At 39.5% G+C, this 27,535-nt stretch overlaps 3 protein-coding genes across 8 annotated transcripts; 2 read left to right on the top strand and 1 right to left on the bottom strand.

Moving 5' to 3' along the window:
- Window positions 1-769: 769 nt before the first annotated feature.
- Window positions 770-9,303, top strand: prozb (protein Z, vitamin K-dependent plasma glycoprotein b). The gene is made up of 8 exons (XM_048234950.1): window positions 770-1,130; window positions 2,068-2,228; window positions 3,414-3,438; window positions 4,567-4,680; window positions 5,276-5,413; window positions 5,784-5,875; window positions 7,067-7,187; window positions 7,417-9,303. The coding sequence occupies exons 1-8, from the start codon at window positions 1,031-1,033 to the stop codon at window positions 8,370-8,372; spliced, it is 1,707 nt and encodes a 568-aa protein (XP_048090907.1). The 5' UTR covers window positions 770-1,030; the 3' UTR covers window positions 8,373-9,303.
- A 235-nt stretch (window positions 9,304-9,538) lies between these two features.
- Window positions 9,539-21,866, bottom strand: pcid2 (PCI domain containing 2). 3 transcript variants are annotated; one of them, XM_048234952.1, is made up of 15 exons: window positions 21,764-21,866; window positions 18,381-18,443; window positions 18,147-18,236; window positions 17,789-17,862; window positions 16,597-16,662; window positions 16,442-16,483; window positions 15,763-15,817; window positions 15,233-15,336; window positions 13,953-14,028; window positions 13,398-13,539; window positions 12,683-12,783; window positions 12,048-12,121; window positions 11,525-11,650; window positions 11,063-11,186; window positions 9,539-9,725 (listed from the first exon to the last, which is right to left on the bottom strand). In XM_048234952.1, exons 2-15 carry the CDS (start codon window positions 18,414-18,416, stop codon window positions 9,636-9,638), a joined length of 1,200 nt encoding a protein of 399 aa, XP_048090909.1. In that variant the 5' UTR covers window positions 18,417-18,443; window positions 21,764-21,866; the 3' UTR covers window positions 9,539-9,635. The 3 variants fall into 3 exon arrangements, with proteins under 3 accessions (XP_048090909.1, XP_048090908.1, XP_048090910.1); XM_048234951.1 differs by lacking the exon at window positions 21,764-21,866 and adding an exon at window positions 19,275-19,416; XM_048234953.1 differs by lacking the exons at window positions 16,597-16,662; window positions 18,147-18,236; window positions 18,381-18,443; window positions 21,764-21,866 and having other exon boundaries at window positions 9,544-9,725; window positions 16,442-16,470; window positions 17,789-17,853.
- A 93-nt stretch (window positions 21,867-21,959) lies between these two features.
- LOC125288522 (THAP domain-containing protein 6-like) lies at window positions 21,960-26,896 on the top strand. 4 transcript variants are annotated; one of them, XM_048234958.1, is made up of 6 exons: window positions 21,960-22,149; window positions 24,551-24,743; window positions 24,874-24,978; window positions 25,251-25,438; window positions 25,648-25,697; window positions 25,808-26,896. In XM_048234958.1, the coding sequence occupies exons 1-4, from the start codon at window positions 22,070-22,072 to the stop codon at window positions 25,434-25,436; spliced, it is 564 nt and encodes a 187-aa protein (XP_048090915.1). In that variant the 5' UTR covers window positions 21,960-22,069; the 3' UTR covers window positions 25,437-25,438; window positions 25,648-25,697; window positions 25,808-26,896. The 4 variants fall into 4 exon arrangements, with proteins under 4 accessions (XP_048090915.1, XP_048090914.1, XP_048090913.1 ...); XM_048234957.1 differs by having other exon boundaries at window positions 25,597-25,697; XM_048234956.1 differs by having other exon boundaries at window positions 25,251-25,464; window positions 25,597-25,697.
- The last annotated feature ends 639 nt before the right edge of the window (window positions 26,897-27,535 follow it).

Raw genomic sequence — 27,535 nt, 5'->3', positions numbered from 1 at the left:
ATGATGTAAACAGTTAGGACATGGTATGATGACTGTATTTGTCTCACCTCATATTTACCTCAGTGAAACTGGATTGGACTGCTAGAAAGTTCCAGATACTCTGATCAACTTAATAAAATATAAATAAGACAAGACACGTTTTTATTGTCTTGCAACACAGTGTTGGTGGTAAATACAGAAAGAAGGTAGCTCAAGAGAAGCAAAAACCAATTAGCTGGAAGAAGTAGTGGGTTGGGTGGGGGTGTCATTGATTATTTTGTTTGCATGGTTAAAGGTTCGTTCTGTGTACAGAGCGTAAAATATACAAATGGAAAGGCTGTAGTTACTTTGTTTCTTGGAGAGCCAATAATGGTGGCATATGTGATATTATTTAAAATAATGGTATATTCCCTCAAAACAAACTGGTCTTCCATTTAAGATTGGAAATTGTTAGTTTTACTCAGGGTGAGATAAGTTGAACTAAATTAACTAAAAGCTGAATTTCACACAACTGTTACCAATTTGTTCCATAGTTGTGGAGGGCACTGTGAAATAACTTATTCTATAAAAGACATTATAGAATATCAGTAGAGGAATAAAACATTGATCATTCAGCGACTCAGCAAGAACATTTGGAGTTAACCATGCAGCACATACTGTATACTAGCCTACATGAGAACGTTTTCTCATGTATGCTACTGTTGACAGATTAAAGTTCACAGCAGAGTGAAGAACAACGTCAAAACAAATATGTATGTTTGCGATAAATCATTCTTCTCAGACATTTTATCATAACAGGACCAGGCATCTAGTTTATCTCTCTTTCACATTTGTCTTCAACATTTTTAGTAATTGTTTAATGCCAGATAATTTAGCCACAATGAAAAGGGGGTAGAAACATATCATTTAACATATAATATGTAAAGTGTAAATATACATGTACATGTAAAGATTGACAGACCGTTTTACCAGGGGTAGGGGAGCACAGAGAGGTGAGAGCAGACTAGCGAAGGGCACGCAGAAAATCTCCCGAAAATCTCTAGTGTGGCTGATGAAAAGCGCGGGGTTCGCCATGGGATCGTCGAGGCGGACTTTCTTATTCTGCTGGTTTTTGTTGAGCAACTTGCAACCAACAAGAGCGAACAAGCCGGGTAAATGTTCCCTCCTTGTTAGTTGACTTAGCCTATATACACTCAATTTTGCTAAAAATGTCCATGCTGTGGGTGAAATTAAATTCCCCACATCTCCCGATTCATGTCAGTTGTCAGTTTGGTGACTTAAGTAGCCTACTATTAAACGGAAATGTAAAAATGAATAATAAAAAAAAAATCCCCTACATTTTACCGACTTTAGCAGTTAATGATAAAATGCTGTGAACATCACTTTAAACATGCAGTTATATAAATGAAATCATAATGTGTATTTGTGATAATAAATGCAGCCAAACAATACCAACCGTATTTTAAACCTGCCTTCAGTTACATAATTTTGATATAAATGCATATGCATAAATACATTTTGAAATGTGACCAGTATGCTAACCAATTATATTTTGCTCTGAAAATATAATAAACCTTTAAAATGGGCATATTTAAAAATCAATCATTGATAACTGATTAATATGGCACGAGTGAGAGTGAGGCTGCAAGGATGTAGGCCTACTCATGGCGGGGGTTCGGCCGGAGGCAGACCGTGTTTTCACGTGTGATTTTCGCAGCACAGCTGAGCACGCAGCATGCTGCAGAAACAAATTAGTACCCCTAGTGGAGGGGTCTGGAGCCTTTTTAGCTAGGACAGCCATAACTATCAAATATTTGTATTTTATTTTCATTAAGAGCCTAGTAATTTGATGTGTCTACTTTTTACACTTTCACTATTATTCTACATAGTTATAGTTTAAATTACAAAAAAACTGGCAAGTAACTAAGTAACTGTGCAATAACAAAAGATAGTATTCTTTGTTTTTACCGTTTCCCAAGCAAAACACAATATACCAGATGGTTATGAACAAAAGGGGGACAACACACCCCTACCCCTATATATAGGTATTGTACAACAGCACCCTTTGATCAGCCCGTTTGTCCTCAGTGTTCCAGACCCAGCTTCAGGCAGCCATCTTTTTACGTCCAAGGCGGGCAAACGCAATAATGTTTGAGGAGATATTCCAGGGGAATCTAGAAAGAGAGTGCATTGAGGAGAGGTGCTCCAGAGAAGAAGCCAGGGAGTTCTTTGAGAATGATGCGCAAACAGTAAGTTTTGACAACGTTTTTTGTGTTGTGGTGCATAAAATGTATTTTATTTACTTCTCTTTAAACGTGTTTATGGAAGCCCGTTTGCGCCACATACCAAAAAAATCTGATCTATGATATCTCATTATTGTGAGATAGTATCTCATTATTCTGACATAGTATCTCGTTATTCTGACATAGTATCTCACAATAACGAGATACTATCTCAGAATAATGAGATACTATCTCACAATAAAGAGATACTATCTCACAATAACGAGATAATATCTCACAATAATTAGATACTATCTCACAATAATGAGATACTATCTCGTTCATAGACCAGGATTAGGCAGCATATTAATTTCAGTTTCGCTGCCCACGCACGCATGCCACAGTTGACGAGCAGATGGGGTGCACATTTTGCCATTTTTAATGTAAGTTATTTACTCAGAATCACTGTATTGAGTGTTGTCCACCGATTTCTGACCTTTATTGTCCATGCCATGATACTCCTAACATCACCTCATAGGCTGAAGGCAACACAACGTCAACCTAGCCTACATTTGAATGATTTTGTGACATCGCAGGAACAGTACAGGGGTTTTTAACATCATTACCCCATTGTGACTATATGAAATGTATATACAGTTTCCGTCAAGTCTACACATTATGCGCGTTAGCAAACCTACACTAGCCTACCCCATGCAGCAGGAGCAGGCTAACATTAGCTCTGGAGTTTGTTCGAGGCACCTGAACTAAGGAAACCATTGAAAACATTACGTGTTGGTAAACATCACGGTTCTGACAACACTCTCAATACAGTGGTTCTGAGTAAATAACTTACATTAAGAATTCACAATAACGAGATAGTATCTCATTGAGATACTATGTCAGAATAATGAGATACTATGTCAGAATAATGAGATACTATCTCACAATAATGAGATACTATGTCAGAATAACGAGATAGTATCTCACAATAATGAGATATCATAGATCAGATTTTTTTTGTATGTGGCGCAAACGGGATTCCATACGTGTTTGTCTGCATTGCATATAGTCTAGATCTGGATCTCTCATGTTAAACTCTGATGGATAGATATTATGTTAGATGGATATTTTTAGCTCTGACAAACACATTGTGCTCTCTCATTTAATCTCTACACTGACTTTTGCTAATTACTGTCTCTGTTGTCCTGAAAGGAAGCCTTCTGGAATAAATACATTGGTAAGTGATCAGCATAAATGTATAAATCTCCTTTTGCATGATGTAAACAGTGTATATAGCCAGAGCCGGACAGTAACGGAGTACATTTACTTGAGTACAGTACTTGAGTACAGTTTTGAGGGATCTGTACTTTACTCGAGTATCATTTTTGGGGAGTACTCATGACTGAGTAATGACATGACATGACAAGACATGAGTAATCAAGTACATTTGAGAGGCAAATATTGTACTCTTTACTCCACTACATTTCTATCCATAACCGTGAGTAGGCTACCCGTTACTTCTTCTAAAAAAAAAGGAAAAAAGAAAAATCTCGGAAACCCTCAATTTGTTGTTTCCCTCTCAAACGTGATTGGATTGTGCAGGCGCCACTGATTTCCGCCAAAGTCAACTCCATGGTCAGATTTAGATAACAGATGAAACCATGGATGAAACAATGGACGCAGCAGGTCCATCCCGGGAATTATGCCAACCCGTGGCCCCACCTCACCAGACTATTTCAATAGTCTGGCAAGACTATTTCAAGTTAATGATAGTTTTCGCTTCAAGTGTTTCAATTACAAAGTAGTGTTTTGTATTTGAAATACGTATTTTAAATACATGTATTAGAAATACTGCCCATCCCTGGCAACATGGTAAAAAGATGAAAATGACCTGATTTTACTTTCAATTCCTTTTACATTCTCCAAGGCTATTAACATTGACATTTTTCATAACTCCATGTGGGACGTTTCTGTACATAAATGTAAGCACTGTGGCAGAATTTTTAGCAAAGCATATCTGTACTTTTACTCAAGTAATGAAGCTGTGTAGTCTGTCCGCCTCTGTATAGCCTACACTTGGGTTTCACAAGGACTGTCTTGTACTTACTGTATTTAGCTATTGACAGACAATACACATTTACATTTAGTCATATAGCTTGACGCTTTTCTATTCATTCATTCATTCATTCATTCATTCTATTCATTCTATTCATTTTCATTAGTGTCGTGGGTTGTTTTTTAGTTCTACACAGGATAAGATGTTAAAGACTTTCTGGCAGAAAAGCTTTTTAACCTTTTTAACATATCCATTGGGTGTGTTTAATGTGGTGTGGGTTCGCACGTTGGTTCCTCCCTCTGTCTGCAGATGGGGACCAGTGTGAGTCCAACCCTTGCCAAAATGGAGGAACCTGCACAGACCGAATAGGGAGCTATAACTGCGCATGCGCTGATATTTATGTCGGCCACAGCTGTGAGAGAGGTATGGAAACATCGCTTATCTAGTGGGGTAGTAGTTTGTATGTGTGTACGGTATGTGTGTTCAGTGATTTATGTAAAGTGCTGCTGCAACATAACTACTTCCCACTGGTAATCGATCAGCCAACCTACTGTATCTATCTATTTTCTATCTTTCCCCCTTTCTCTGTCTTCTTCATATCTTACAATCTAGGGTGTCTGAGATAAGCCGATTCAACATAGTAATTTGTGTGCTTATTGTACTGAAATTGTGATGCAATGTGACTGCTTTATTAGATACTAATTCAAATGGCAGGCAAGGTGCAAAGTGTAATAGATACTAAATCAAAGTTTATCAACAAGCAAAGTTCTAGTGCATGAACCATCATCATGGCGTGGCTTCTGGGAGCTTTGAGCTGACTCATCAATGTTTGCAGCTATAAGGTCTTGCCCATGGTGTTAAATTAGCAAATACCTGGTTATTTTAAAAGTAGCTTTAGTCAGACTTTTTAAGACTTTGCAGTTTGCCCATCAGCCAAATTAGTGCCCGCAGTGTTAGTATGTTAATGTACGTGCATGGGCATAATGTCATATGACCACATGTGCTTATTTATTGGTAGACAGCTCTCAGTGTCCGGTCGATGGCCCATACGCCTGTGAACACTTCTGCCATGTCAATCGCAGACATGGTTCCTACAGCTGTCGCTGTGCTCAAGGGTACAGACTACATCCAGATGAGAGGAGATGCATACCTCACGGTACACAATGACAAACGCACTACACAATAATTATTATTACATACAGCAGTACTCTCAGACAAACAATACAACTCAGCACAAATCTACTTAAAGCAAAATTCCACAACCAGGCAGCTACAGTGCTACACTCAGGCATGATTTTAAGATGCCCCCAGAGTGTAGCACTGTACTGTTGGTGCCTGGCTGCTCTAGCTGTTGGCTGCAGCAACTTGAGCAACTTTGTACCGACAGTACTCGGTGACATCGAGAAACAGAGATCTATGTGAAAAATTGCCAGAATTCTCCTTTAAGAAAGTCCATAATTATAATGGTACTATAAGAATTGTACAAACACCTGTTTTGTTTCTTATTTTGTGTTCTCTGTTTTAAGTGAAACATCCTTGTGGAAAAATCTCCCTTTTAACAAGCACACCAATGCAGAGTGACAATGAGATCTGTCCCCAGGGCCACTGCCCTTGGCAGGTGAGTATTACCTGTTTGTGTGTGCAAAATAACATTTAATCTGTTCAACCTCTGGTCCACAGCAGCCTATTGCAACAACCATATTAGGTTCTTGTGATGAACATACAGTATGTGCACTGATTAAAAGGTCTAATTGATCATATCAAATAATGCAGGGGTCTCCAACCTTTTTTCCTCCAAGAGATACATTGACAAAATGAACATGGCCGAGAGAGCAACTAATGTTTTATAGGCTATTAGTAGCTATCTCCACCCAAAACAGATGAATAAGTTTTATATGCGTTTTACCGCTCCTTACAATTCCTTTACCTTCTGTCTTTACAGATTGTGAATTTGATTTGATAGGAATTTTATCAGGTTCACCAAGTGACATTATCAAATTTGCAAACATCAGCTACCTCAGAAACAGGTGGGGAGCTACTGGTAGCTCGCAAACTACCTGTTAGAGACCCCTGATATACAGTAAATTGAGGGATTAATTAGTGCTGGAATAGGCCCAGGGGGCCTCTGAGATTGGGACTGCCACCTATTTGATTGGGTACCCTTGTCACCCCCACAACTGGATGTTAACAAAAGAATCATTGGTCGATTATGTTGCTATTACTGAATTTTAATAGACAAAGCTAAATTAAACTAAATTGATAAATTAAAAACACACTTGTGTATTTCAGTTAGCCTATTAGCTGGTTTGATTTGTGTTGAGCTCAATGAGCATCAAACCAGCTAATAGGCTAACTGAAATATACACCATGCCAATCTCTAGGTATGGTGAAGGGTATGTGATGATATGGGGCTATTTTAATTCCAAAGGCCAATGGAACTTCATCAGGATGCATAGTATCCTGGATCCATTAAATAACTGGCCTTTAAAAATAAAAAATATGCCTGCCTCTATGGGAATTCAACATAGGGGTATGAATACTTATGCACCCTGTATTTTAATGAAGAACATTTATTTATTTACGAAACATTATTCATTCACAAAGAAAATTGGTGCCCTTAAAGGTTGTATTTTTCCTCATTTTTTCAATTAAGGCATTATTATCCATGTCCAAAAGATGATTTTTTATTCCTCTTTTTAGTCAACTTTAGCATGGGGCTGAATACTTTTTATATTTATATATTTATTTATTCCTGGTGTGAACAGCCCTGAAAGCCCCAATTATCCCTGTATTTGGTGCAATTGTGCAGGTCATTCTGGTGGACAAGAATGGGGAGTCTGTGTGTGGTGGTGTGATTCTGGGGCCACGTGAAGTGCTTACCACAGCAACATGCATGAGTTCAAACGCAAATATAACACACATTCATATTGGTAAGACACCTTTACTTCTCCGTCTCAAGGTACAAGTAGTTACAGGAGAGATTAAATGTAAGATTTTAACATGACCAACATACTATTTTTACAAATTTTACAGGTATAATACCATAATTTCAGCCATCTTTTATAATAAAGCCACCTTTTAAGTTGCGTAAAATTATGTTTTAATGCACCGAAGATTGAAATGTATTGGTGGTAGCTGACTTCAACTTGTACTCAACAGGGAAAAACCACTCACCAGGGTCAAAGATCATCAGGATGCCACTGGAGGCTGACCCCACGACTCACAGTCGCTATAGGCCTGGTCAGCCAGAATATGACCTTTGCTTCCTGCGATTACGCTCTAGATTACCACTAGGGGACTCTGCTGTGCCCCTCTGCCTTCCAGAGAAGGACTTCAGTGAAAACATCCTAATGCAAGATGGCGAGGAGGGTGTGATTTCACCAGGACCCGTCCGCCATTCTTACGTCTCATTGGACGACTGTCGCGTCCACCTGAACCTCAGCTTTACTTTGAACAATAAGATGTTCTGCATGAAGGAGCGCAATCTGGAGACAAAGCACAAAGGAAAAGGAAAAACACCTTCCATACTGCAGTCAAGTCCGATTACTCAAAAGAAGGGAATAAGACCTAGGACACAACAGACTGTGTGGGGGACCGAAGAAGATTTGTTTGAGTACTCCGAGTACATTGTTCCGTTATCAGATGTTGAGTCCACCGTGACACCAACTGCACAAAACAAAATATACCTCACCGCTGCTGCAGTCATAAGGAATTCTACGCAAGAGAAGACACCAAAGCCCACAGCAGAAAGTGGTCCCAAAAAGGTCGAAAAACCAACGGACATAGCACCTTTATCGGAAGACGTTAAGTCCACTGTGACACCTAATACACACAACAAAACGTACCTCACAGCTGATGCAGTCATAAGGAATTCTATGCAAGAGAAGACAACAAAGCCCACATCAGAAAAACCCACAAATGTTGAAAAATCAGCTCCCACCATAAGCAGAAGAGGTGATTGCAGGTTCCTCTCTGGGACTCCTGTTGCTAGTGTGAAAGGAGAAACTGTCTTTGTGACAGGACTCATGCTGTCCCACGACTGCGGTCAGGGTCTGGTGTTCACTAAGCTCTCTCGCTTCTTGCCATGGATAGAGTCCATGCTTGAAAGCACCTGACCTTAAGCTTGGGTAGAAAAGAAGCTTCATTATTCCTTGTATCATTCTACATCTATCCCCACTGACAGTGTTCACTCTATTGTTGAGCATAAAAATAATTATCATATGTAAGTATTCTGTGTACATGCCTACTGGTTTTGTGAAGAGCACGTTCATTATTAGTTGTGATTCATTACTTACTTCCCTTGTTAAGCTGTCTCTCCCTCAGTTTGACACAAATCAAACTAGCATGAATCGGAAATTCAACACTTTGTTTGTCAATATGTACATTACAGAATACAACAGGTTATTGTTGACATGTGTTTCTTTAACTATAGCAGAATTACGATGCCAAAATATTGATTGGAACCAAGCTGGAAATGCTGACGTTGGAAGAGACAATTTACACAAATAATTACATCACACGCCAAGTTTGACTTGATTTCACACTCTGCAGTTACTCAAGAGTTCTTACTTACTAGTTGTCAGGCATCAACACTGTTCATTTCAAATACCTGATTTTTGTTGCACATGCAAGGCATTTTGAAGGACAGGCGCATTCACAGTATAGTGAAATGCAGGTCACTTGTAATTATACATGTGGACAGTCAAAAATGGGCAAATTTGTTTTAAGCAGTAAAAAAAAAAAGCATTGAAGAATGAGAATTGACTCATGTGAACACAGCGAAAAGGCCCAATGTGTCTGCGTGACATATGGAACGGAGATGTCTTTAAAACGTAGACAATTAATAACCTCTGTAGGAGTTTCTCCCTGAGGTCTGAGCTATGGCAAATATATTACATTTTTGTAGGCGTAGCATGCAAGCATCGGTTCCATTTTTCGGATGCATTCTGTGGGTCAATTAGTTGCTACCAATCTGAATTACCTGTCTAAAGATATTTCTTGTGAACCTTTGGAAACACCTAGAAAGGAAATAGTAACATGTGGACATGTTACCATGGAAATGTCCTATTTTTTGTGGTAAACCAAAACTACATCACACACTTAATTTGTCAAAAAAGGGTCAATTAATGAAGTCAAGTCAGCAATTTTGTTCCCAAATATTTAATCAATCAACAATACAAAAAAAAAAAACAGAATGTCAACATCATAACTTCAAACTCACTTTGAATCAGGATAATAGATTCAAAATGGTTTAGCAGAAATTATATCATTAAAAATGAATGGGGGTATTTTAGATACAGTACAAATTAATTCAATGACATCAGTAAAATCCAGTAAAAAAGAAGGGAATGAGTCAACAGGACTGCATCATCAGTTCTTCAGGACACAGTAGATAGAGCAGGGAAGGGGTTTTGTTTACTGACGACAAGTTTCTGATGCTGATGAGAGATGTAGCCTTTGATGTGACCCTATGACAGATACATGTAAGTGTTATCCACGACAACAATTACTGTACAAAATAAACAACATAAACAAGGCTGATCATATAAACCCTGGGTTTTCCACTGTCCAACAATGTAAAGATCAGGGGCCGTATTCACAAAGCCTTTTATCGTACCACTATGAGTACTCCTATCGTACCACTATGAGTACTCCTAAATCGCACTAAAAGATTTTAGCTAGCCTTTCAGACCCAATCTTAGTAAGGAAAAATGACAACTCCTAAACTAAGAGTGAGTCTTTGTTGCTATGGATGACGTCATTACTCATGCACGAGCTTGCCTGAAGTGACCACCTTGATTGGCTGATGATTGTAATGCGGGAATGATTCCAAACACCTCCCTTACAATGATGAGTGACAGGTGACAGGTCTGAGAATGCGTGCGCTACACAAGTAGTGCGAAGGACGTAAGATGATGAATAACTGAATAAAAAGGCCTAGCCTAAATTAATAAAGAGTAAGGCAAAACAAATAGCCTAGTAGCCTAATGAAACATAGGCCTACGGGTTGATGCAGTATCTTTGCAACATTATTAAATGAATCTGTCACCCTAGGCTATGCCTACGTTTGCAAAGAGGAGAACATTTTAATTTGATTCACAATGAAACGTTACATTTAATTTACATGTGAACAATGAGTAGTTTTGATTGTTGTTGGTGGCGTAATTGCATCCCTTTTATGAATGCAAAATTGTTCCCTCATAATAAGCTCCTGTTGTCAAGATAGGCTTACATTTTCAAAACATCGCTAACGTGAAATGCCACAAAAAGCTGTTTGTGAATAGGTCTTAGTGAGTTAGGAGTCCTCTCGACTTCTTTTAAGCTGTCCCAGACTTAGGTGCTACTTTTAGGTCTAAAATGCTTCGTGAATTACTTTTAGTGAATCCTAAGAGTCCTAAAGTTAGGAGTGACACGCCGGTTGTTAAATTTGCCACTTAGGAGCTACTTTTAGCCTTAAAATTCTTTGTGAATACGGCCCCAGTAAAGTATTTTCACTTGCGAAAGAGATATCAACATGAAAGATAGCCACAAGTGGTCAGCTGGCCTATTGTTTAACCGGGCAAATTAAGAAAAAGCTGGATTTTGTAGAAATTAAGGATGAGGCACATCGAGTTTTGAATATGGACTAAGCTATGCCAGAGTAAAAGAAAAGATAAAGGTTTGGCTTGTAGTACCCCGACATGGCTGGCTTGTGTCAAATTCAGTAGAGCTTTTATGTACTTTCATGTTTTTATGAATGAACCTATCAAATTTAGTGAAGACAAAAGAGGGTATCGCATTAAGGGTTTGTGAACTGTGGTCTTACCATGTAGATGAGATTGGCCAGGATGCACTGCACCTCATCGATATCGACCTCCTCCACCTGCATCATCTTGAGAGCCACAAGAAACGCATCTAGGGGAAGCTGGTGAGTTCTCAGGAGATGGTACCTGCAAATTGAGATTCTACAGTGAAATTCTGAACTGAGCTAATAATAATAATAATAATAATAATAATAATAATAATTTATTGTGCAGTTTAACCATACTTTCTTTCTTAAAAGCTAGAACAATGGCATGTATATAAATGTTCAATGGCAATGCCCACACATACATATTCAGCTTTTAAAATAGCTGCTCAGGGGTGCGTTTCCCAAAACCATAGTTGCTAACCTGTTAGCAACTTAGTTGGTTGACAATGGGAAATTGCATTGCAACCAACCAAGTTGCTAACTTAGTTAGCAACTATGGTTTTGGGAAACGCACCCCAGATCTACAAGGACACATACACTTTTTTGAAGAGGTTTCTGTAGGTGATGATCTTCAGCTTCTCAAGGATAAGGAAGATGCCACACCGGATGAAGAAGGTCTCGTGTTTGGTGAGCGCCTCATTCAGCAGCAACAGGTTTCCCTCACTTTTCACAAGGCGGGACGAGGCGGGGAAAGTTATTGTTTTGGACAGACAGAGACCAGATGCAATTTAGATTAGAAAGCATATATATAGATATACTTTACTGCCTTTTAGTGTCTTACAACAATGTTGGAGGAAAATGTTAGTAATTGTGGTTGTTACAGAAAGAGGTTAAACTCAATCACGTTAAAAAGAAAAGAAAGAATAGCAAAAAAAAAAAAATGTAAACAAAAAAAATATTTTGTTAAAGAAAATTGTCATTTGTAAAATGGTAGAGTAGCAGGAGAGGGGAAAAAACAATATTTGGAATTGTAGAAAATAATAGGGACTGATATGATAACCATTGCTCTTGATACATAAAAAGATGTTTGCCGACGTTAGCGAGGGCCAGGTTCACCTACCCAACAGCTTTGGTGACGTCTGTGAACTGCATAAGGTCATACTTCTGCAGGAGTGAGTGCGTTGGCATGTGACCCTGAGAGGAAAGGATGGAAAATATGTGTGAGACAATCAGGGCTCTATATTTCATGTCACAGTTTATGAATTGATAACCTAATGTTAACAGTGACTGCGAGGAGTGTCTGCGAGTAGAGACCCAGCTGTGTTCTAACACAGCTACCTTACCATCTAGGCTCTTACATGCATTTTGTAAACTGCTGATAACTTTGCCTGTCTAACGAATATTATCTCCACGATTTACTTTGTTATCTGGTGTGGCCTGACTGTAAGGCTAGTATAGTTAGAGATTCTACTTATCAATTCAGATTAACTTATTAAAAGTTTGACATGGCAGGGTATTTCAGCATAAAAACTTACGTTTATAGCAGAAACAGAGGAAGGAAAGAGAGTTCATATTTTTTTGTTGTACTCAAGGGCACTACATATTGTGTGACAAATATGTCTGGACTGGCAAACGCTGCAAATGCATAAATTTTTTATTTGTACATTGTTGTTAAACTAAACTAAATGATGTATGTATTTACTTATTTACTCACTGTATATGTGCCACATGCATAACCTGCATTATCTGTCTTACCAAGAGCATCTTGACAGGAAGTAGATAGATGAGGATCAATCTTTTGTTTCTCTGACAGGACCGATGGCAGTGTTGAAAGGCAAAAGACAAATAACCCTCCGCTGGAAAATAAATAAAAAAGTTGAAATAATAGTTTAAGCACATTTCTCCACACTTCATTCATGTCATAGGCCGTGTTTTGTATTGTTGCATTCAGTAGCATTTAAAGTGTGTGCTCCTTCATTAACGTTTCGAGTAGCCTTGGGCACCCGTGGCCTACTGGTTAGCGCTTCGGACTAGTAACCAGAGGGTTGCCGGTTCGAAACCCCGACCAGTAGGCACGGCTGAAGAGCCCTTGAGCAAGGCACCTAAACCCTCACTGCTCCCCGAGCGCTGCTGTTGTTGCAGGCAGCTCACTGCGCCGGGATTAGTGTGTACTTCACCTCACTGTGTGTTCACTGTGTGCCACTTGGGATAAATGCAGAGACCAAATTTCCCTCACGGGATCAAAAGAGTATACTTATACTTATACTAGCCTATTCAGCTAGTCACTTATACTTATACTAGCCTTCAAACAGGAGCAAATAACAAACACTTGGTCACCACAATAAAAGTGTACTTGGCTATTCTCAGACATAACTAAGGTTCTCACATTGCATTGTGTTCCATTCCCAGTTATATGTACTGGATGAAACCATTTAGGAAACAGTTATTGGCAGAGGTAAAGGCCTCTTACCAAGCTTGAAGTCGCTGTCGAACATGGCCTTCCTTCCAACGTAGTATTTGTAGGTGATCCTCTGTGCCATGCTGTATTCATCCTTAAGGTTGGAGCTGTCAATCGCCCGAATAAGAGGTTTGCACAAGTGCAGCTTACTGATCTATGGAAGGTTTATAAAACACAAAGATGAATGCAAATACAAAGAAGAAATATTCAGAAAAGTATGCATCTTCTTAAAAACACTCCAAGGTAATTATATGCACTAGGGCTGCAAAAGTATCACAATCGCAATGTGAACTAATTATTTGGCTACAAATAATTTAGTCACATGACAGACAGTGAAACTCACCATTCAAAAGTGACATGCTTCTCATGCACTTCTGATTCTGGCACAACTTTTGGGATATTTGACATTTGAAATATTGAACTGAATCTTGACATTGACATTCAAAAATCATAGCGCAAATCACAAAATCTTCCAGAAAAATCATAATTAGATATTTTCCCCAAATGATGCAGCCCTAATATGTACAACAACATGGGAACAAAAACTATGATAAATAGACCTCACACCTTGAAGTAGATCTTGAAGAGCTGGTTGATGAGGAAGAGCATGCCCCACTTCTTAGAGTCATCAATGCCAGCACGGCTGGAGAACATTAGAGAATTAATTATTGGGGTGTTAGAGGGGGTAAGAAACCACTGCTGCCACTGAGTTTGAAACTTGGACGTGTGTGTGTTCACATTTTTATAATGTTTGAATGTGTATTTATAAAGTTAAAGACATGAGTTCAAGTTCAAAAATATGTACTTGAACAATAAAAAACAAAAACATAACCAAATCACTACTGTATATTTTATATGGCATCTTGCATTATTATGCACGATAGCTATATTATATTACATTACATTACATTTAGCAGACACTTGTTGACCAAGTGACTTACATATGTCAGCTATATTACAAGGGATCACATTGTCCCCGGAGCAACTTGGGGTTAAGTGCCTTGCTCAAGGGCACAACGGTGGAAGCCGGGAATTGAACCGACAACTTTCAGGCTACTGCACGCTAGCCCAGCTCCTTAACCACTACACTACCACCACCCCCACACATATTGGCTATATGTAGCCAATGGATCTCAATGAGGATTCGGGTGAACATGTGCCTTTTCAGATCGACTAAACAGTCAAGATGTGAGATAACCATGGCCTAGACATGAACGGTATACAGAGTTAGGTACGACCTTTTTCTTACAGTATGTTGAATAGGGTGAAATTGGCACGACTGCGCCACAGAGGAAACATGGTCAGAGAAGGCAAGATAGTCATCAATCATAAAATCCAGGTTTCTCGCAACCTTGGTAGCAGTGAGAGATGAGGAGGGGATTGTGATGTATGCAGGGTTCCCACTCTAAGTCAAATAAAATTCCATGACTTTCTCTGACAAAAAAAAATAATTTCCATGACCTATAATGAATGGTACAATATACTGACCAAAGATTTCTGAGCAGTCGTATAGCGTTCAAGAATCTGACTTCTTTTAGAGCGAAAGATGAATATAAATGGGCATTGAATAAACAAAGTTGGGCTTACCACAACCACTCAAGCAAGCAGTGAAGCTAATAACCAGATAGACTGTACATAAATTCTGTGTGGAAATATATTTGTATTCATGTATTTTGGAAAGTACATGTACAAACAGCTACAACAAAATTCACTGATATTCCATGACTTTGCTCCAAATATGAATAAATATTCCATGACTGGAACAGACTTGTGGGAACCCTGTGTATGGTGTGTGTACCCTGTGCATGGTGTGTTTGGCCTTGGAGATCAGCAGTGTGTATTCTTACTTGTCACTGGCACACACTCTGAAGCAGCTCATCAACTGTTCAGCAGCTTTCTCCAGCATGTCTCCCAGCTTTCCTTTGCTTTTCTTCAGCAGCTGCTGTTCAGCCTGACCAAATGAAGCTACATGGTTAATCTCAAAAAACTGAAAAGAAATAAATTTAAAAAATCCAAACTTTAGCTTAAGCATCAACAAACAGCACAGACATAACAAAAATCAAGGCAGAGCCTGCTCCTGTTCAAACCTGTTTGCCAATTGCTGTCCATTGTGCAATAATTGACTGAACATTGACTGAGACTGAGCATTCACTGATTTGACCATAAATTCTGTTTGAAGGAGAACATTTTCCCAGGGTTCAGTCATCTGAAGTGACCCAGGGTCTGCTGCTGACACAGCATCCGCATGTTGTCCAGATCTACATTTATTCAATGCTGCCTCAGACCATGCATTGGCTCAAGATGAAAACACCGCATAACAACAAGTGCAGGAATTTATGTCTTTAGCCCACAACTGAATTATTCAAAGATAACTCACATTGTTGGCAAATATCCGTAAGTCCAATGCAACGGCAAACATCATTGGCAACGCCCTGCAAATACCAGACAGTATTACTTAGAGCAAAATCACAAATCAACGTCACAAGAGAAGACTGGAGACACAGATGCTATGGGATATTCTGGTAAATGTTTACAATCATGTCTTCTCAAACAGGTACTTCGTCAGCTAGGGTCATTGTTAAGTTTACCCTGATCTGAAAAGAAATTAAAGTTTGAAGTATTTTGTGTCACCACTGGCGACTGACAGGTAAAGAAGTGGTCGCAAAAAAAAAGGTGTACTGGCGATTATTTTTAGTAGTTTTAAATACCTTGTATCTCATCCTAAACTTATGTATACATTTAACCTATTTTTCTTTTAACTCTATAGGTCAGACCGTAAAAGCGCACATGGTAAAATTGCCATGTGAGTATTAAATAAAACTTGAACTTGAAACTTGAACTTGAAATGTGTTGCTACCTCAGCGGCTGTTATCCCTTAGTTAGGAGCTGCACCAGTATACACAACGCGGTACATCGCACATCAAATTGGAATGTGATGATGGGTGAACAAAGTGAATTTTGTGACTAATTGTGACTCAACCTCAAGACAGGTCTCATCATAGTTTAGCCTAAAATGTAAACTACAACACTTCTAATAATATATCTTAGAAACTCACCAGTTTTCTTCTTTGTGAGCTTGGAAAGCCTTCAGAAATGATGTGAGATGTTAAAGATAATTTTTGGATAAGAGGCCACTCACACAACACATTCAGCAATGTGGCACAATTCTCACAATATGCAGATTATTTTTTCTGCCTTACTGAAAGGATATTGGACTACCACAGTCTGACATTTGTAAGCATCCACAAAATCATGATTGGAGACCGCATATACGCACCTGTGAAAAATCGTAATAAATAATCATTTTTGGGGGTTAAGTTCCAGTTGAGATGAATAACAGATCAAGAAGAGCAAAACAACAACAACAAAAAACATTCTAGTTGAATATCTGGTATTCAGAAACAGAAATAGGAGATTTCTATATTTTAGAAAACCTGACAAATGACATGATCACAAACTGAAACTTAGGACATGTTGATTATACAGTTATAAATGCTTTGTTTGTGGTAAATAAGCCTGTTTAATATGTGTTTATTAATTGGATTTTGAAATGATTGAGCTCTTTCTATTTCAAATACAATATCATGCAAACATTCAATCATAAAACTGTGCCACGTTTACATGGACACTTCTATTCCGATTAGAAACGAAGAAATGCTCAATCTGAATAAAATTTCTCATATAAACACCGATCAGAATTTTAATTGGAATGAAAGAGTGATTGGGGCAGCCGTGGCCCACTGGTTAGCACTCTGGACTTGTAACCGGAGGGTTGCCGGTTCGAGCCCCGACCAGTGGGCCGCGGCTGAAGTGCCCTTGAGCAAGGCACCTAACCCCTCACTGCTCCCCGAGCGCCGCCGTTGTAGCAGGCAGCTCACTGCGCTGGGATTAGTGTGTGCTTCACCTCACTGTGTGTTCACTGTGTGCCGTTTGTGTTTCACTAATTCACCGATTGGGTTAAATGCAGAGACCCCCTCACGGGATCAAAAAAGTATATATATATAGCTGTGTGCTACTGTAGGTGGTGGCAGCAGGCTCACTAGTTAACTAGTTGATGCATCCTTTGTCCAAACTAGTTAACTAGTGAGGTCATAAATGTATCCTAGTAAACTAGTTGAAGCCTAAATTCACACTAGTCAGCTATATATATATATATATAGAGGTGGTGTAGTCCGTTCCTATTCCGATTGAACAGCTATGTATATCGCCTGCTGTATCTTCTGAAAAGTATGCCACAAAAGCTATTCCGATCAAAGACTCTAAAATGCTTGAGAGCACCTGATTGGAATAGAACTCTGTTTTACCCCATGTAAACAGATGGCAAACATTTTTCAATCGGAATAGGTTAATCGGAACGACAACAAAACTGTCGATGTAAATGTGGCTACTGTGACATAATATACCTCAAGTGAGCAGCTACCATCTCATCATATGGCGGTTCAAGCACCTGCTGGCATTTTTCCTCTGGAGTTGAAAGCTGTGAATAAAAAACATAATTTTATACGTAACAAGTTTGGAAAACTAAATTGAAACCACCATATTCAGTGACAATATGAAAAACCCTACAAACGTGTTGGTCTGCCGATTTAGTCTTTCTGACAAAATCAAAGATGACTGTTGTGTTCCAATCTGGCTTTGTTATTGCCATTTATTAAACTTAAAATAACAATTGAAAGTATAAAAGGGCTTGTTGTTTGTTGTTGTGGATTTGTTTCTAAACCTCCTTGATCAGGTAAGTGGCCATGCATGCATCAGTATTACCTGAAGCCTTGGATTGGCTACATGTGGGTGTTTAAAAGACAGCAGTTCTGCACAGAATGCCCCATCACGTGTTTCGATAGCCTCCACCACCTTTGAAACAAAATAAAAATGTGTTAACATCTCCTTGTAAAGCAAATGCTCTCTGCTTTTGTCCATAGCGACTTAAAGCCATATCAGTGAACATTACATTATCATTACAAATTATTAAACACAAGAAGAAGTTACTTCACAGACCTGTTGTAGGTACTGGTTAATTGTTATGTGTGCCATGTTTCTCTTCAGGGTGTCTGTTTAAACCTGAAAAACAGTAAGATGGTTAATGTTAACATCATGATTATTTGGCCAGGCGGAATGGGTCTGGTTAGGAATTTAGCCATAACACCAGGAAACCCCTTCCCTAGTGTTTGAGATGAGTGTCACAGGGTCTTTTTTATTACCTCGGTGCGGTCCAAAGGACCTCAAAGGACGCATCTCCTACAGCAGTGTCCCCGTCACTGGTATGAGTGATTGAGATTGGTCTTTAACCAGGGGGAAGATTGCCCCCGACTAGTTCAACACCACTTCCAGCAGGATCTTAAGTTTTTCGTTTTTCAGGAGGTCTCAAAGTACTTGCCAAGCCCGCACCTGCTTAACCTATCTTCAATCATTCAGCAGAGACAAGGTATCTCTAGGCTATCTGTTGGTCTTGTTGCTAGCTACGAATCCACACGTCGGTGTTCCGCGTCTGACTATCCATCAGAAGGCAAATCTGCGTTGGTGTGCCTGACACACCGGTCAACTTGCCACAGTGTAGTTATACGTGCCCCGAGTCGTGTTATAATAACAATTAGTGTTACAAACTAGTTAGGCCCACCTAAGAGTAGCGTAGCCTACAACCAAAGATCCTCCAACCCTCTGCTACAACAGTGCAACCAAAGATTCCTCTCTGGTGCAACTACCACAAGAACCCACCTTTTCGTATACTACTACGTTAACTAAAATCACTGGGTAAACAAGGCCACATAGCTAATGTTAGGTGTGCACTGGAGAAACTGAACTGAACATACTCCTGTGCAAGTTAACGTGACATTAGCATTTTACAGAAGTGAAACGCACCAATTATATACTCATACGCATCACATTGCTTACCTCAAACACTCGCAGTGGTTCTTATCCTTTCTGTATGTATTCTGAAAGAACAGTACCCATGCTAGAAAGTACTTCAGTGAAATTTACGGAGCACTAAAATGTGTGGTGGCCCATATGTTTAGCCCGCCAATGCACCCATCGCTAAGCCATGCTTTTTAAGTTTTCAAAATAAAAGTTTAAGCTTCACAAAATACAACATCAAGTAAGAAAAAATACAGACTTCTAACAAACATGGCTTCAAAAAGGTACACTGACGCAAAGGTTACAAAATAAAAACTAGCCAAGCCAAACAACTTGAAATGCATTTTATTTATGCATAGGACTTATAATTTTGCAGCAGTTATGACACAGGATACAGCAAATATGGGGTACGTTCGGCAAAACGTTCGGCACAGTGGTGCGCATACCTTTCTTTTCGAAGAATTCCTAAGCGATCGATGTAAATATGGGTTTTAAATAATAATAATAATAATAATAATAATAATAATAATAATAATAATAATAATAATAACGAGTAAGGTTAACCCTATCTAGTTATATAACAAAACAAAAAAAACTTGGTGTCATTCACTTCTTTCTATTATTTCATTACTGAGTACACTAACCACTTTTGAAAGTCAGTGGTTGTTGCAACCATGGTTGCAACCAGTTGGGGAGAGGGAGTTAAGTCGTCGGAGAGCTCCATTGTGTTCAACCCATAGTATAGTAGGCCTACCTGCAAACAATGTAAGAGGCCTCTGCTGACTGCATCAGTGCTCAAAGTATTCTAAAAATGTATCAATTAATTGTTAATAACTAACTAACTTCTATTCAAGTCATAATTCTGGAACTTTCTGGTATAATTATTTATATTTTCTATTCACTCGTTCAAATGTTCATACTGAGTTCACAAAGTTCTCATCAGGTGAGTGAAAGTTAGAATGGTGGTCATTTCAGATGTTTCTGCCACCACTTCATAAAACTCATGGTTTGAGAACTTTAAATTATTTGTAGGATATTGCTTGTTCACAACTTGAGCTGTGTATGCAAAGTTCAGAGTTCAAAATATACTTTTGGGACTCCCTGCTTATAGTTTTGAGAATGCTATTATTAGTATTATTTCATTTGAGCTACATTTTACACTGATATGGCATGATGGCAATATAAACACAGATAACAATGGTATTAAATTGCAATAGCCTATAGATTAAATGTAATGGAATATTCAACTAAGGTAGACTGCCTTTGTTCACAGCGCTAAACTATTTATGGTTACTGATATACTCCGAGTCTCTGGCCCTCTCTTAGTGCCAGGCATAGTGAGTTGGCCCTCGGAAGAAAAAGTTTGGGGACCACTGAGCTAGAGGCTACATGTAGCACAAAACAATAACAATGACTAACCTCCTGCTAGTGCCCCTCGTGGCTCGAGAGAAACGCGTTCCTGTAGGGAGGGAAAGTGAAAACCAGCGCCCCAAGTGGTTGCGTTCCTATCGAAGAGCAGCTCCAATGTTAAGTCCCATAGACCTATTTTAAAAAATATTGTGAAGCCAAATCAGCGATGTTATCCACCAAAAATATTTTTCAGTGTCTATACAATAATAATATTCTAACTGTGAAAATGTCAGACCCTATTTTGCCTTATTTAAGAAAATCGAAATTGCTCCTTTTGTTTCATAAACGAACTACAAAATAAGTCACGTGACTTTACCCTTCAACGTTACTCACGGTAGCATCAAAGATCCTTAATAATCAAAGATCCTTAATATACATTTTTATCAACCTTCTCTCTGGTAGCATGGTTTGTTTATTAGCCTGGTTAGCATTGACACTTAACACTTACAGCTAGCTCTTCATGTGAGTAGAAGCACACCAGTTATCCTGACATAAAGGTTATCCACGCGGTTTACATCACGTTCCGTTATTACAAAAATATGTTAAGCCAGTTAAGCAAATTGCATATTGATCAGTTAGAGATTAAGCGCCCAAACATGTGACGTCACATGCAGCTGTAGTTCCTGCCATGTTAAGACAAAAACTCAAAACAATTCAACTGATCCTAAAAATAAGGTATGACCACTTGAAGCAATAGAGGTCACCTCAGTGCCTAACATATGGAAGGCATTAAATTAAGATCCCAATGTGCACCGAGATATATTTTTTCTAAAAAAAAAAAAAAATCCCATCCACTCCGCTAAACTCTAGGAACGCAACCACTAGATGGCGATGAGATTACTTTCCCTCCCTATAGCCACTCATTCGTACATGTTGTACGAGTGGGTGTACGATGATTTACAAGACAAATAGAAAGCACCATAGTCACGAGCTCCCCCCAGCTGACTCTGGCAGATCACGTGGACAGTCAGTCGCGATCGATTATTTAATAAATAAATGTGAATTACGAATAATAATAAAAAGCTTCTACCTAATGTGACTATTTTTTCCATGAACTGTAAAAGAAAACACGTTTTCTCCCACTGTATTTTACATAAAGAGTAAAGTAAATGATGTACTTATTTCCGGAATTGACGTCACTTCCTGGCTGCTATGTGCTACATGTGGTCAGAGAGGGTTAAAGCGGAGCTAGTAATCAAGGATGTTTGATGTGGTCGCCATCTTTGACCGGTCATAGTCCCAGCAGAGTCTTTCTTTTACCAGATCCCGTTTACGGATTTTATTAGACATTTTCTGCTTTTACTGTCTATGAGCAGAGTCCGTTTCCTATTAGACCAAAGAGTAACTTCTATACTCTTTGATTAGACATTCTATTAGACATTTTCTCGTCCTAGTTGCGTAGCAGAAGAAGAAGAAGAAGCAAGATGCCAGAGCACTGTGCAGCACATTCCTGCTCAAATCGGCGTACCATCGCCAACAGGGCTCGGGGGATTACTTTTCACAAGTAAGATTTAACATTACCGTATTCGTTGTATTTTGTGAATAGAATATTACCAGAGAGTTGAGAACTAGCAAAGATCTCTTATATTAGTTCTAGACTACTGAACTGAACTGGTGTTCACCCAGACGGCTATGAATTCAGACACTTGATCAAGTCATATTCCATAACAGTAACACTGACTTAAATTACAACTGACACAATGTTATTGTAGAAATAAAACAACTATTACTGGTAGGCCTATAACATTGGCCAGCGAATTTAAGTGGCACAGCTTTCCCAGCACTGTGTATAATCAGAGCCCGTTTATTAGACATTCTCTGGTATTATTAGGATCGCCGCGCAGCGAAGCGGTTTAGTCAGATTTTTTTTTCGCATGTCCCAAATTTCCGTCAAGGATTCCAGGGACCCTGAAAGACCGGGGTAGACGAAACTTGGTGGGCATGTAACCCCACATGGATAGCATGGAACCATCGTTTTTCGTTTTAATCTGTAGCCCCCCCGCTGGACTGCACCAGTTTTCTGTGAATATCTCGAGAACCGTAAGGTTTAGGAGGACCATTTTTTTTTGTATGTTGATCTCAAGGGGCCATGTCAACCCATTCCATAACCACTCATTTCATGTATAGCGCCACCTAGTTAAATACAAAAAAGTAAAAATGAGGTGTTGTAATCGCAGGTATCTGTGACCTAACATAGTCAAAACTGCACGAAATTGGAAGTGTAGGATCATTATGACACCCTTTGAATGCACGCCAAGTTTCGTGGAATTCCGTTCATGGGGGGCCACACAATAAATTAATTTATGTTACTATACACCAACTGGCCTGAAGGTGGCCGAAGACAGTTTTCTGTGAATATCTCGAGAACCGTAGGGCCTAGGAGGTCCACCTTTTTTTTGTATGTTGGTCTTAAGGGGCCATGTCAACCCATCCCATTACCACTTATTTCATGTATAGCGCCACCTAGTTAAAAATTAAAAAGCAAAACATGAGGTGTTTTCACCACAATATCTCTGGCTGACATGGTCAAAACTGCACGAAATTGAAAGTGTAGGATCATTATGACACCCTCCGAATGCATGCCAAGTTTTGTGAACTTTCGTTCATGGGGGGGCCTTACAATAAAATAATTTATGTGTACATTTAGTGACCGTACACCAACAAGGATTCCCGGGACACTGAAAGACTGGGGTACACGAAACTTGGTGGGCATGTAACCCCACATGGATAGCATGGAACCATCGTTTTTTGTTTTGATCTGTGTAGCCCCCCCGCTGTACTGGACCCCCCGAAATGAGGGTAGGGCAGACACAGTTTTCTGTGAATATCTTGAGAACCGTAGGGCCTAGGATGACCACTTTTTTCCGTATGTTTGCCTCCAGGGGTCATGTTAACCCATTCCATGTGCACACATGTGCATAAACAGATACACATGCACACACATACATTCACAGTAATCATACGTATGACACATACTCACACAGTAGACATATGTACGCATGCATGCACATGCACAAACACACATACGCAGGCAAACACACAAGCACGCACACACACACACACACACACACACACACACATAAACATGTACATGCACACAATTCAAGAATTTCTCAGAATTATGAACAGGCATGGGGGTGGGGTTGTATAAAATTAATTTTACATGTGAAATCTATGAACTAATCATGTTTTGGTACTTGTTGTCTAGCAGATACCAGTGAGAATTGAGTGTGGATAATGCAATTTAGTGAGACAGTTAGAATCATATAGGCCTTTCAGCGTGATTTATTTTTTGTGGAAAAAATGTGCTGGACTGGGCGGCGCTCAAATTTTGTACCGCTCGGCGGTACATCTAGTTTACATGTAATTCACCCTATCATGTCTCATACCCACCCCACTTGCTTAAAGGCAACAGAACATCTGACTGTAGAATGATTTGCAAACAAGCTTATTCACAATTTCAGCAACTTTGGTTTATTATCAACAGATATGCATCAAAATATTTTTAGAGTTTTGTTGAGGAAAGGTTCTAAGAAATGTGTGACGGAAGAAAATAACCCTTACAGAAATGTCAGGTTTCTGGCGAACAGTTGCCGCAAGGTCATATTTTCACATGCAAATTAAGTTTCTGGCAAACAGTTGTGATTAACTTTTGGCAATGTTGTAGCAAATTTGCAGCAATGTAATATACAAATTAGGTTTGTAACCAGAAGTTTACTTGAAGTTTGCCATTATTGCTGGACAACATTGGCAAACGTCTGGCAATATATTGTAGTGAACTAATTTTATCACCCACAAGTTTGCTGCAAATCTGCGGCAAACACTTCATTTTTGTAAGGGAAGCTTGACCTCCTTTGTGAAATGTTTTTGTGTAGACTCCCAAATCGTCTGTTTTAATTTTGAAGGTTTCCCAAGGACAAAGATGTGAGGAAAAAGTGGGAAGTGGCTTTGAGGAGAGAAGGATTCACTGCAAGTGCTTCATCAGTGCTTTGCTCTCAGCATTTTAAGCAGGGCGATTTTGATAGGACGGGTCAGACTGTCCGACTTCGAGATGGTGTTATTCCATCCGTCTTCAGCTTCCCGGTTCGCCTCAAAAGAGTAGGTGTATCATCATACGGCTATTAGCATTCATAAATGTAAATATTATCAATCACAGGGCAGGGTGAAATACTTATCCCTTTATATATATTGTATTATGCATTATGCTTCTTCATTTTTGTTGGAAAAGGGCAGGGCTACATCTACCTACAGAAGAGCTAAAGAAAGGCTGCCCGTTGCCTCTCAGGATTCCCAAGAAATGGCAACCTCACACCCACAACCTCAGCCTAACGATGTGAATATTTCTACTTTAAACATCATATCATAACGTTCCTGGACATATTAAAATCTCACTTATTTCCTGCCACTCATATTAAACACTCACAAATAAACCTATACACACAATTAAAGACACGTTGAACATGCATTCCTGACACACACACACACACACACACACAAATACACAGTGCTGGCAGTGGCTTTGATAGGTGATAACTATAAAATGTGGGCCATAAACTAGTGGTGTCAAAGTGAAACATTACTCATGTTCATCTCTCTTTCTACTAGGATCATGGCTATGCCTTGCCTGCTTCTCCTAGCGCTCTTAAGAGCAGACTCAATGAAGCCTTGGCAAGAGTGGAAAGTCTGGAGCGAGAGAAAAAGAATGCTGTGGCCAGAGAAAAGAGGGCAAAGACGGCGGTGAAGAGTCTTTTGGGGGATTTAAAGAACATCATTACCGAAGGTTGTCAATGAAGGTACCAAGGAAGGCACTCAAGAATGGGTGATTACACATTGCCGATGGATGTGATGAAAAATTCACTTTACTGCTTTGAATTGAACAAAATGACATGGTGCTTTCTTGGGGTGTCTTGTTTCGCCATGATCAGAGTAATAAAACTTTGTCGGTCATCAGATTTGTCGGATTCCTGAACTGCTCCAAGTTCAGTGGTATGCTCACCTACAGGTTCCACCAGGGTCACTTGGAGCTCCTATTTAATTCAATCAGAGCGTCAGGTAGGGTTGGTGTGCTTTTAATTACAATAAATTCTGAAAATATACCTAATGAATATCTTTGTTATGTCTTGTGAGTAATGTATGTATTGTGTGCATGTTTTCCATACAAGGCGGCTGGAATCCATCGGCACGCCAGTTCCAGACCATCTTCCGCCGTCTGAAGGTTCGGTGTGGTGTCTCGCCTGGTGAGGCAAGCAATGTGGCGGCCCAAGACAGCACTGTGTCCCTGTCTGCTGTGGAGATGTCCTCTGCTGAAGAGCACCTATCTCCATTGGCCAACATTTCGGCCCTTTGTGTGTGACCACAGTTATCTCCCCACTCGGTTTAATGGTCTGGTGGAAAATGTTTTGGTCTACATAGCAGGGTTTGTAGTCCGGCAGATTCTATGAAAGCTGTCCTGTGATATGTGCCGTGCGAGCTTGGTCAGAGATGCTGAACCATCTTCATTTGACAAGAGCTACCACCTTCTAGCCCTGAAAAACAACGGCGGCCTAGTGATTCCAACACAAGGCACAGTGAAGGTTTGATTTTATTATCTTGCTTTTTTAATCTCCTAAAGTGTTGACAGTCACACACATCGTATGGGAAGGTTGGAACGGAGGATGTTTTTCTGCTTGGGGAACACATTGAGGAGACAGTTTGGCTTGTCATTGGTTGTGTCTGTGTTTCTCAAGATAAGGCTGCACCACATTGCCAAACTCCCCTCTCTTGAACTGCAGAAAGGGAGCACGAGAAAAGCTCTACAAAACGGTCCTCATTCAAAGCTTTCGTGTGTGTGTGTGTGTGTGTGTTGGGAGGGTGGCTGCTAAATGTCAAGGGCAGGGAGGAGATGGTTGCAGAAGAATGTGGTAGTACAGTGTGTGTGTGTGTGTGTGTGTGTGTGTGACAGAGAGGCAAATATAAAAAGCTTCAAGTAGACTCTAATATAATCATGTATTGTTTCTTCAACTTATTAAAATATCTGAATTTACTGCCACTATCTGTTTCTGCTTCTCTATCATATTTATATGAATGTATGTGGGGATAACGGGAGGCTAGAGAGGGGGGGCTGTCTGTCAACAGCTGGACATGTATGTTTTGTATTGTCTTATATTATTTTAGAAATATATTTTAGAACTCTATTTTTTTTTATCAGCACCAAGAGGACTGCCATCCAGTTTCGTTGTATTCTGTGCAATAAAATTAAAGAATTCTATTCTATTCTGTTCTATTATAGTGTGTGATTTGCAAAATGCCTTTCGTAGCCTACATCACAATCATAGTGAACAGACGTCCCTGGTTTCAGGGGACAGTCCCCATATCTGATTGCCTGTCCCTGGCTAAATACAGGAAAAAAAATACCTCTGTCCCTGTTTTGTTTTTGAAGACACAGCATTAGGTTTTTTCCATCAGATTTATGGTCACACTAGAAATGTCCCCTTTTTTCGGGGATTATGTTCCCAGTTTTGATCTCGGACGTCTGGTCACTTTATATCATATATCAGAATATTCTATTACTGTGAAAGCCCACTATGAATATTAAAATACGCCGAACTATGTGTCCTGTATCAGCTACATGTATGACCTTTGCAGCAAAACAAACTGAAAATCAGTTCGGTATTCAGTGAGGTATGATTAATTAAATGCGCTGACGGCTCATTGCACCGGCCAAACAGATTACACTGAGTGGAGTGGGGGACCGATCCAAGACGGCGGCCCCCATGGCTCTTCAGCGCCAGTAGGCAGTAGCGGTCGATGCGGCGTCTACTCTCCATTATGTCTATGGTTGGGACCGTGTGAGAGAGAAAGGTACTAGGAATCCATAACCTGACGGTTTGGTGAAGCAGCCATTGTTGCCG

This window comes from Alosa alosa, chromosome 23 (assembly GCF_017589495.1).
Source record: "Alosa alosa isolate M-15738 ecotype Scorff River chromosome 23, AALO_Geno_1.1, whole genome shotgun sequence".
NCBI classification, from domain to species: domain Eukaryota; kingdom Metazoa; phylum Chordata; class Actinopteri; order Clupeiformes; family Clupeidae; genus Alosa; species Alosa alosa.
This window is presented reverse-complemented; position numbering and strand designations above follow the sequence as displayed.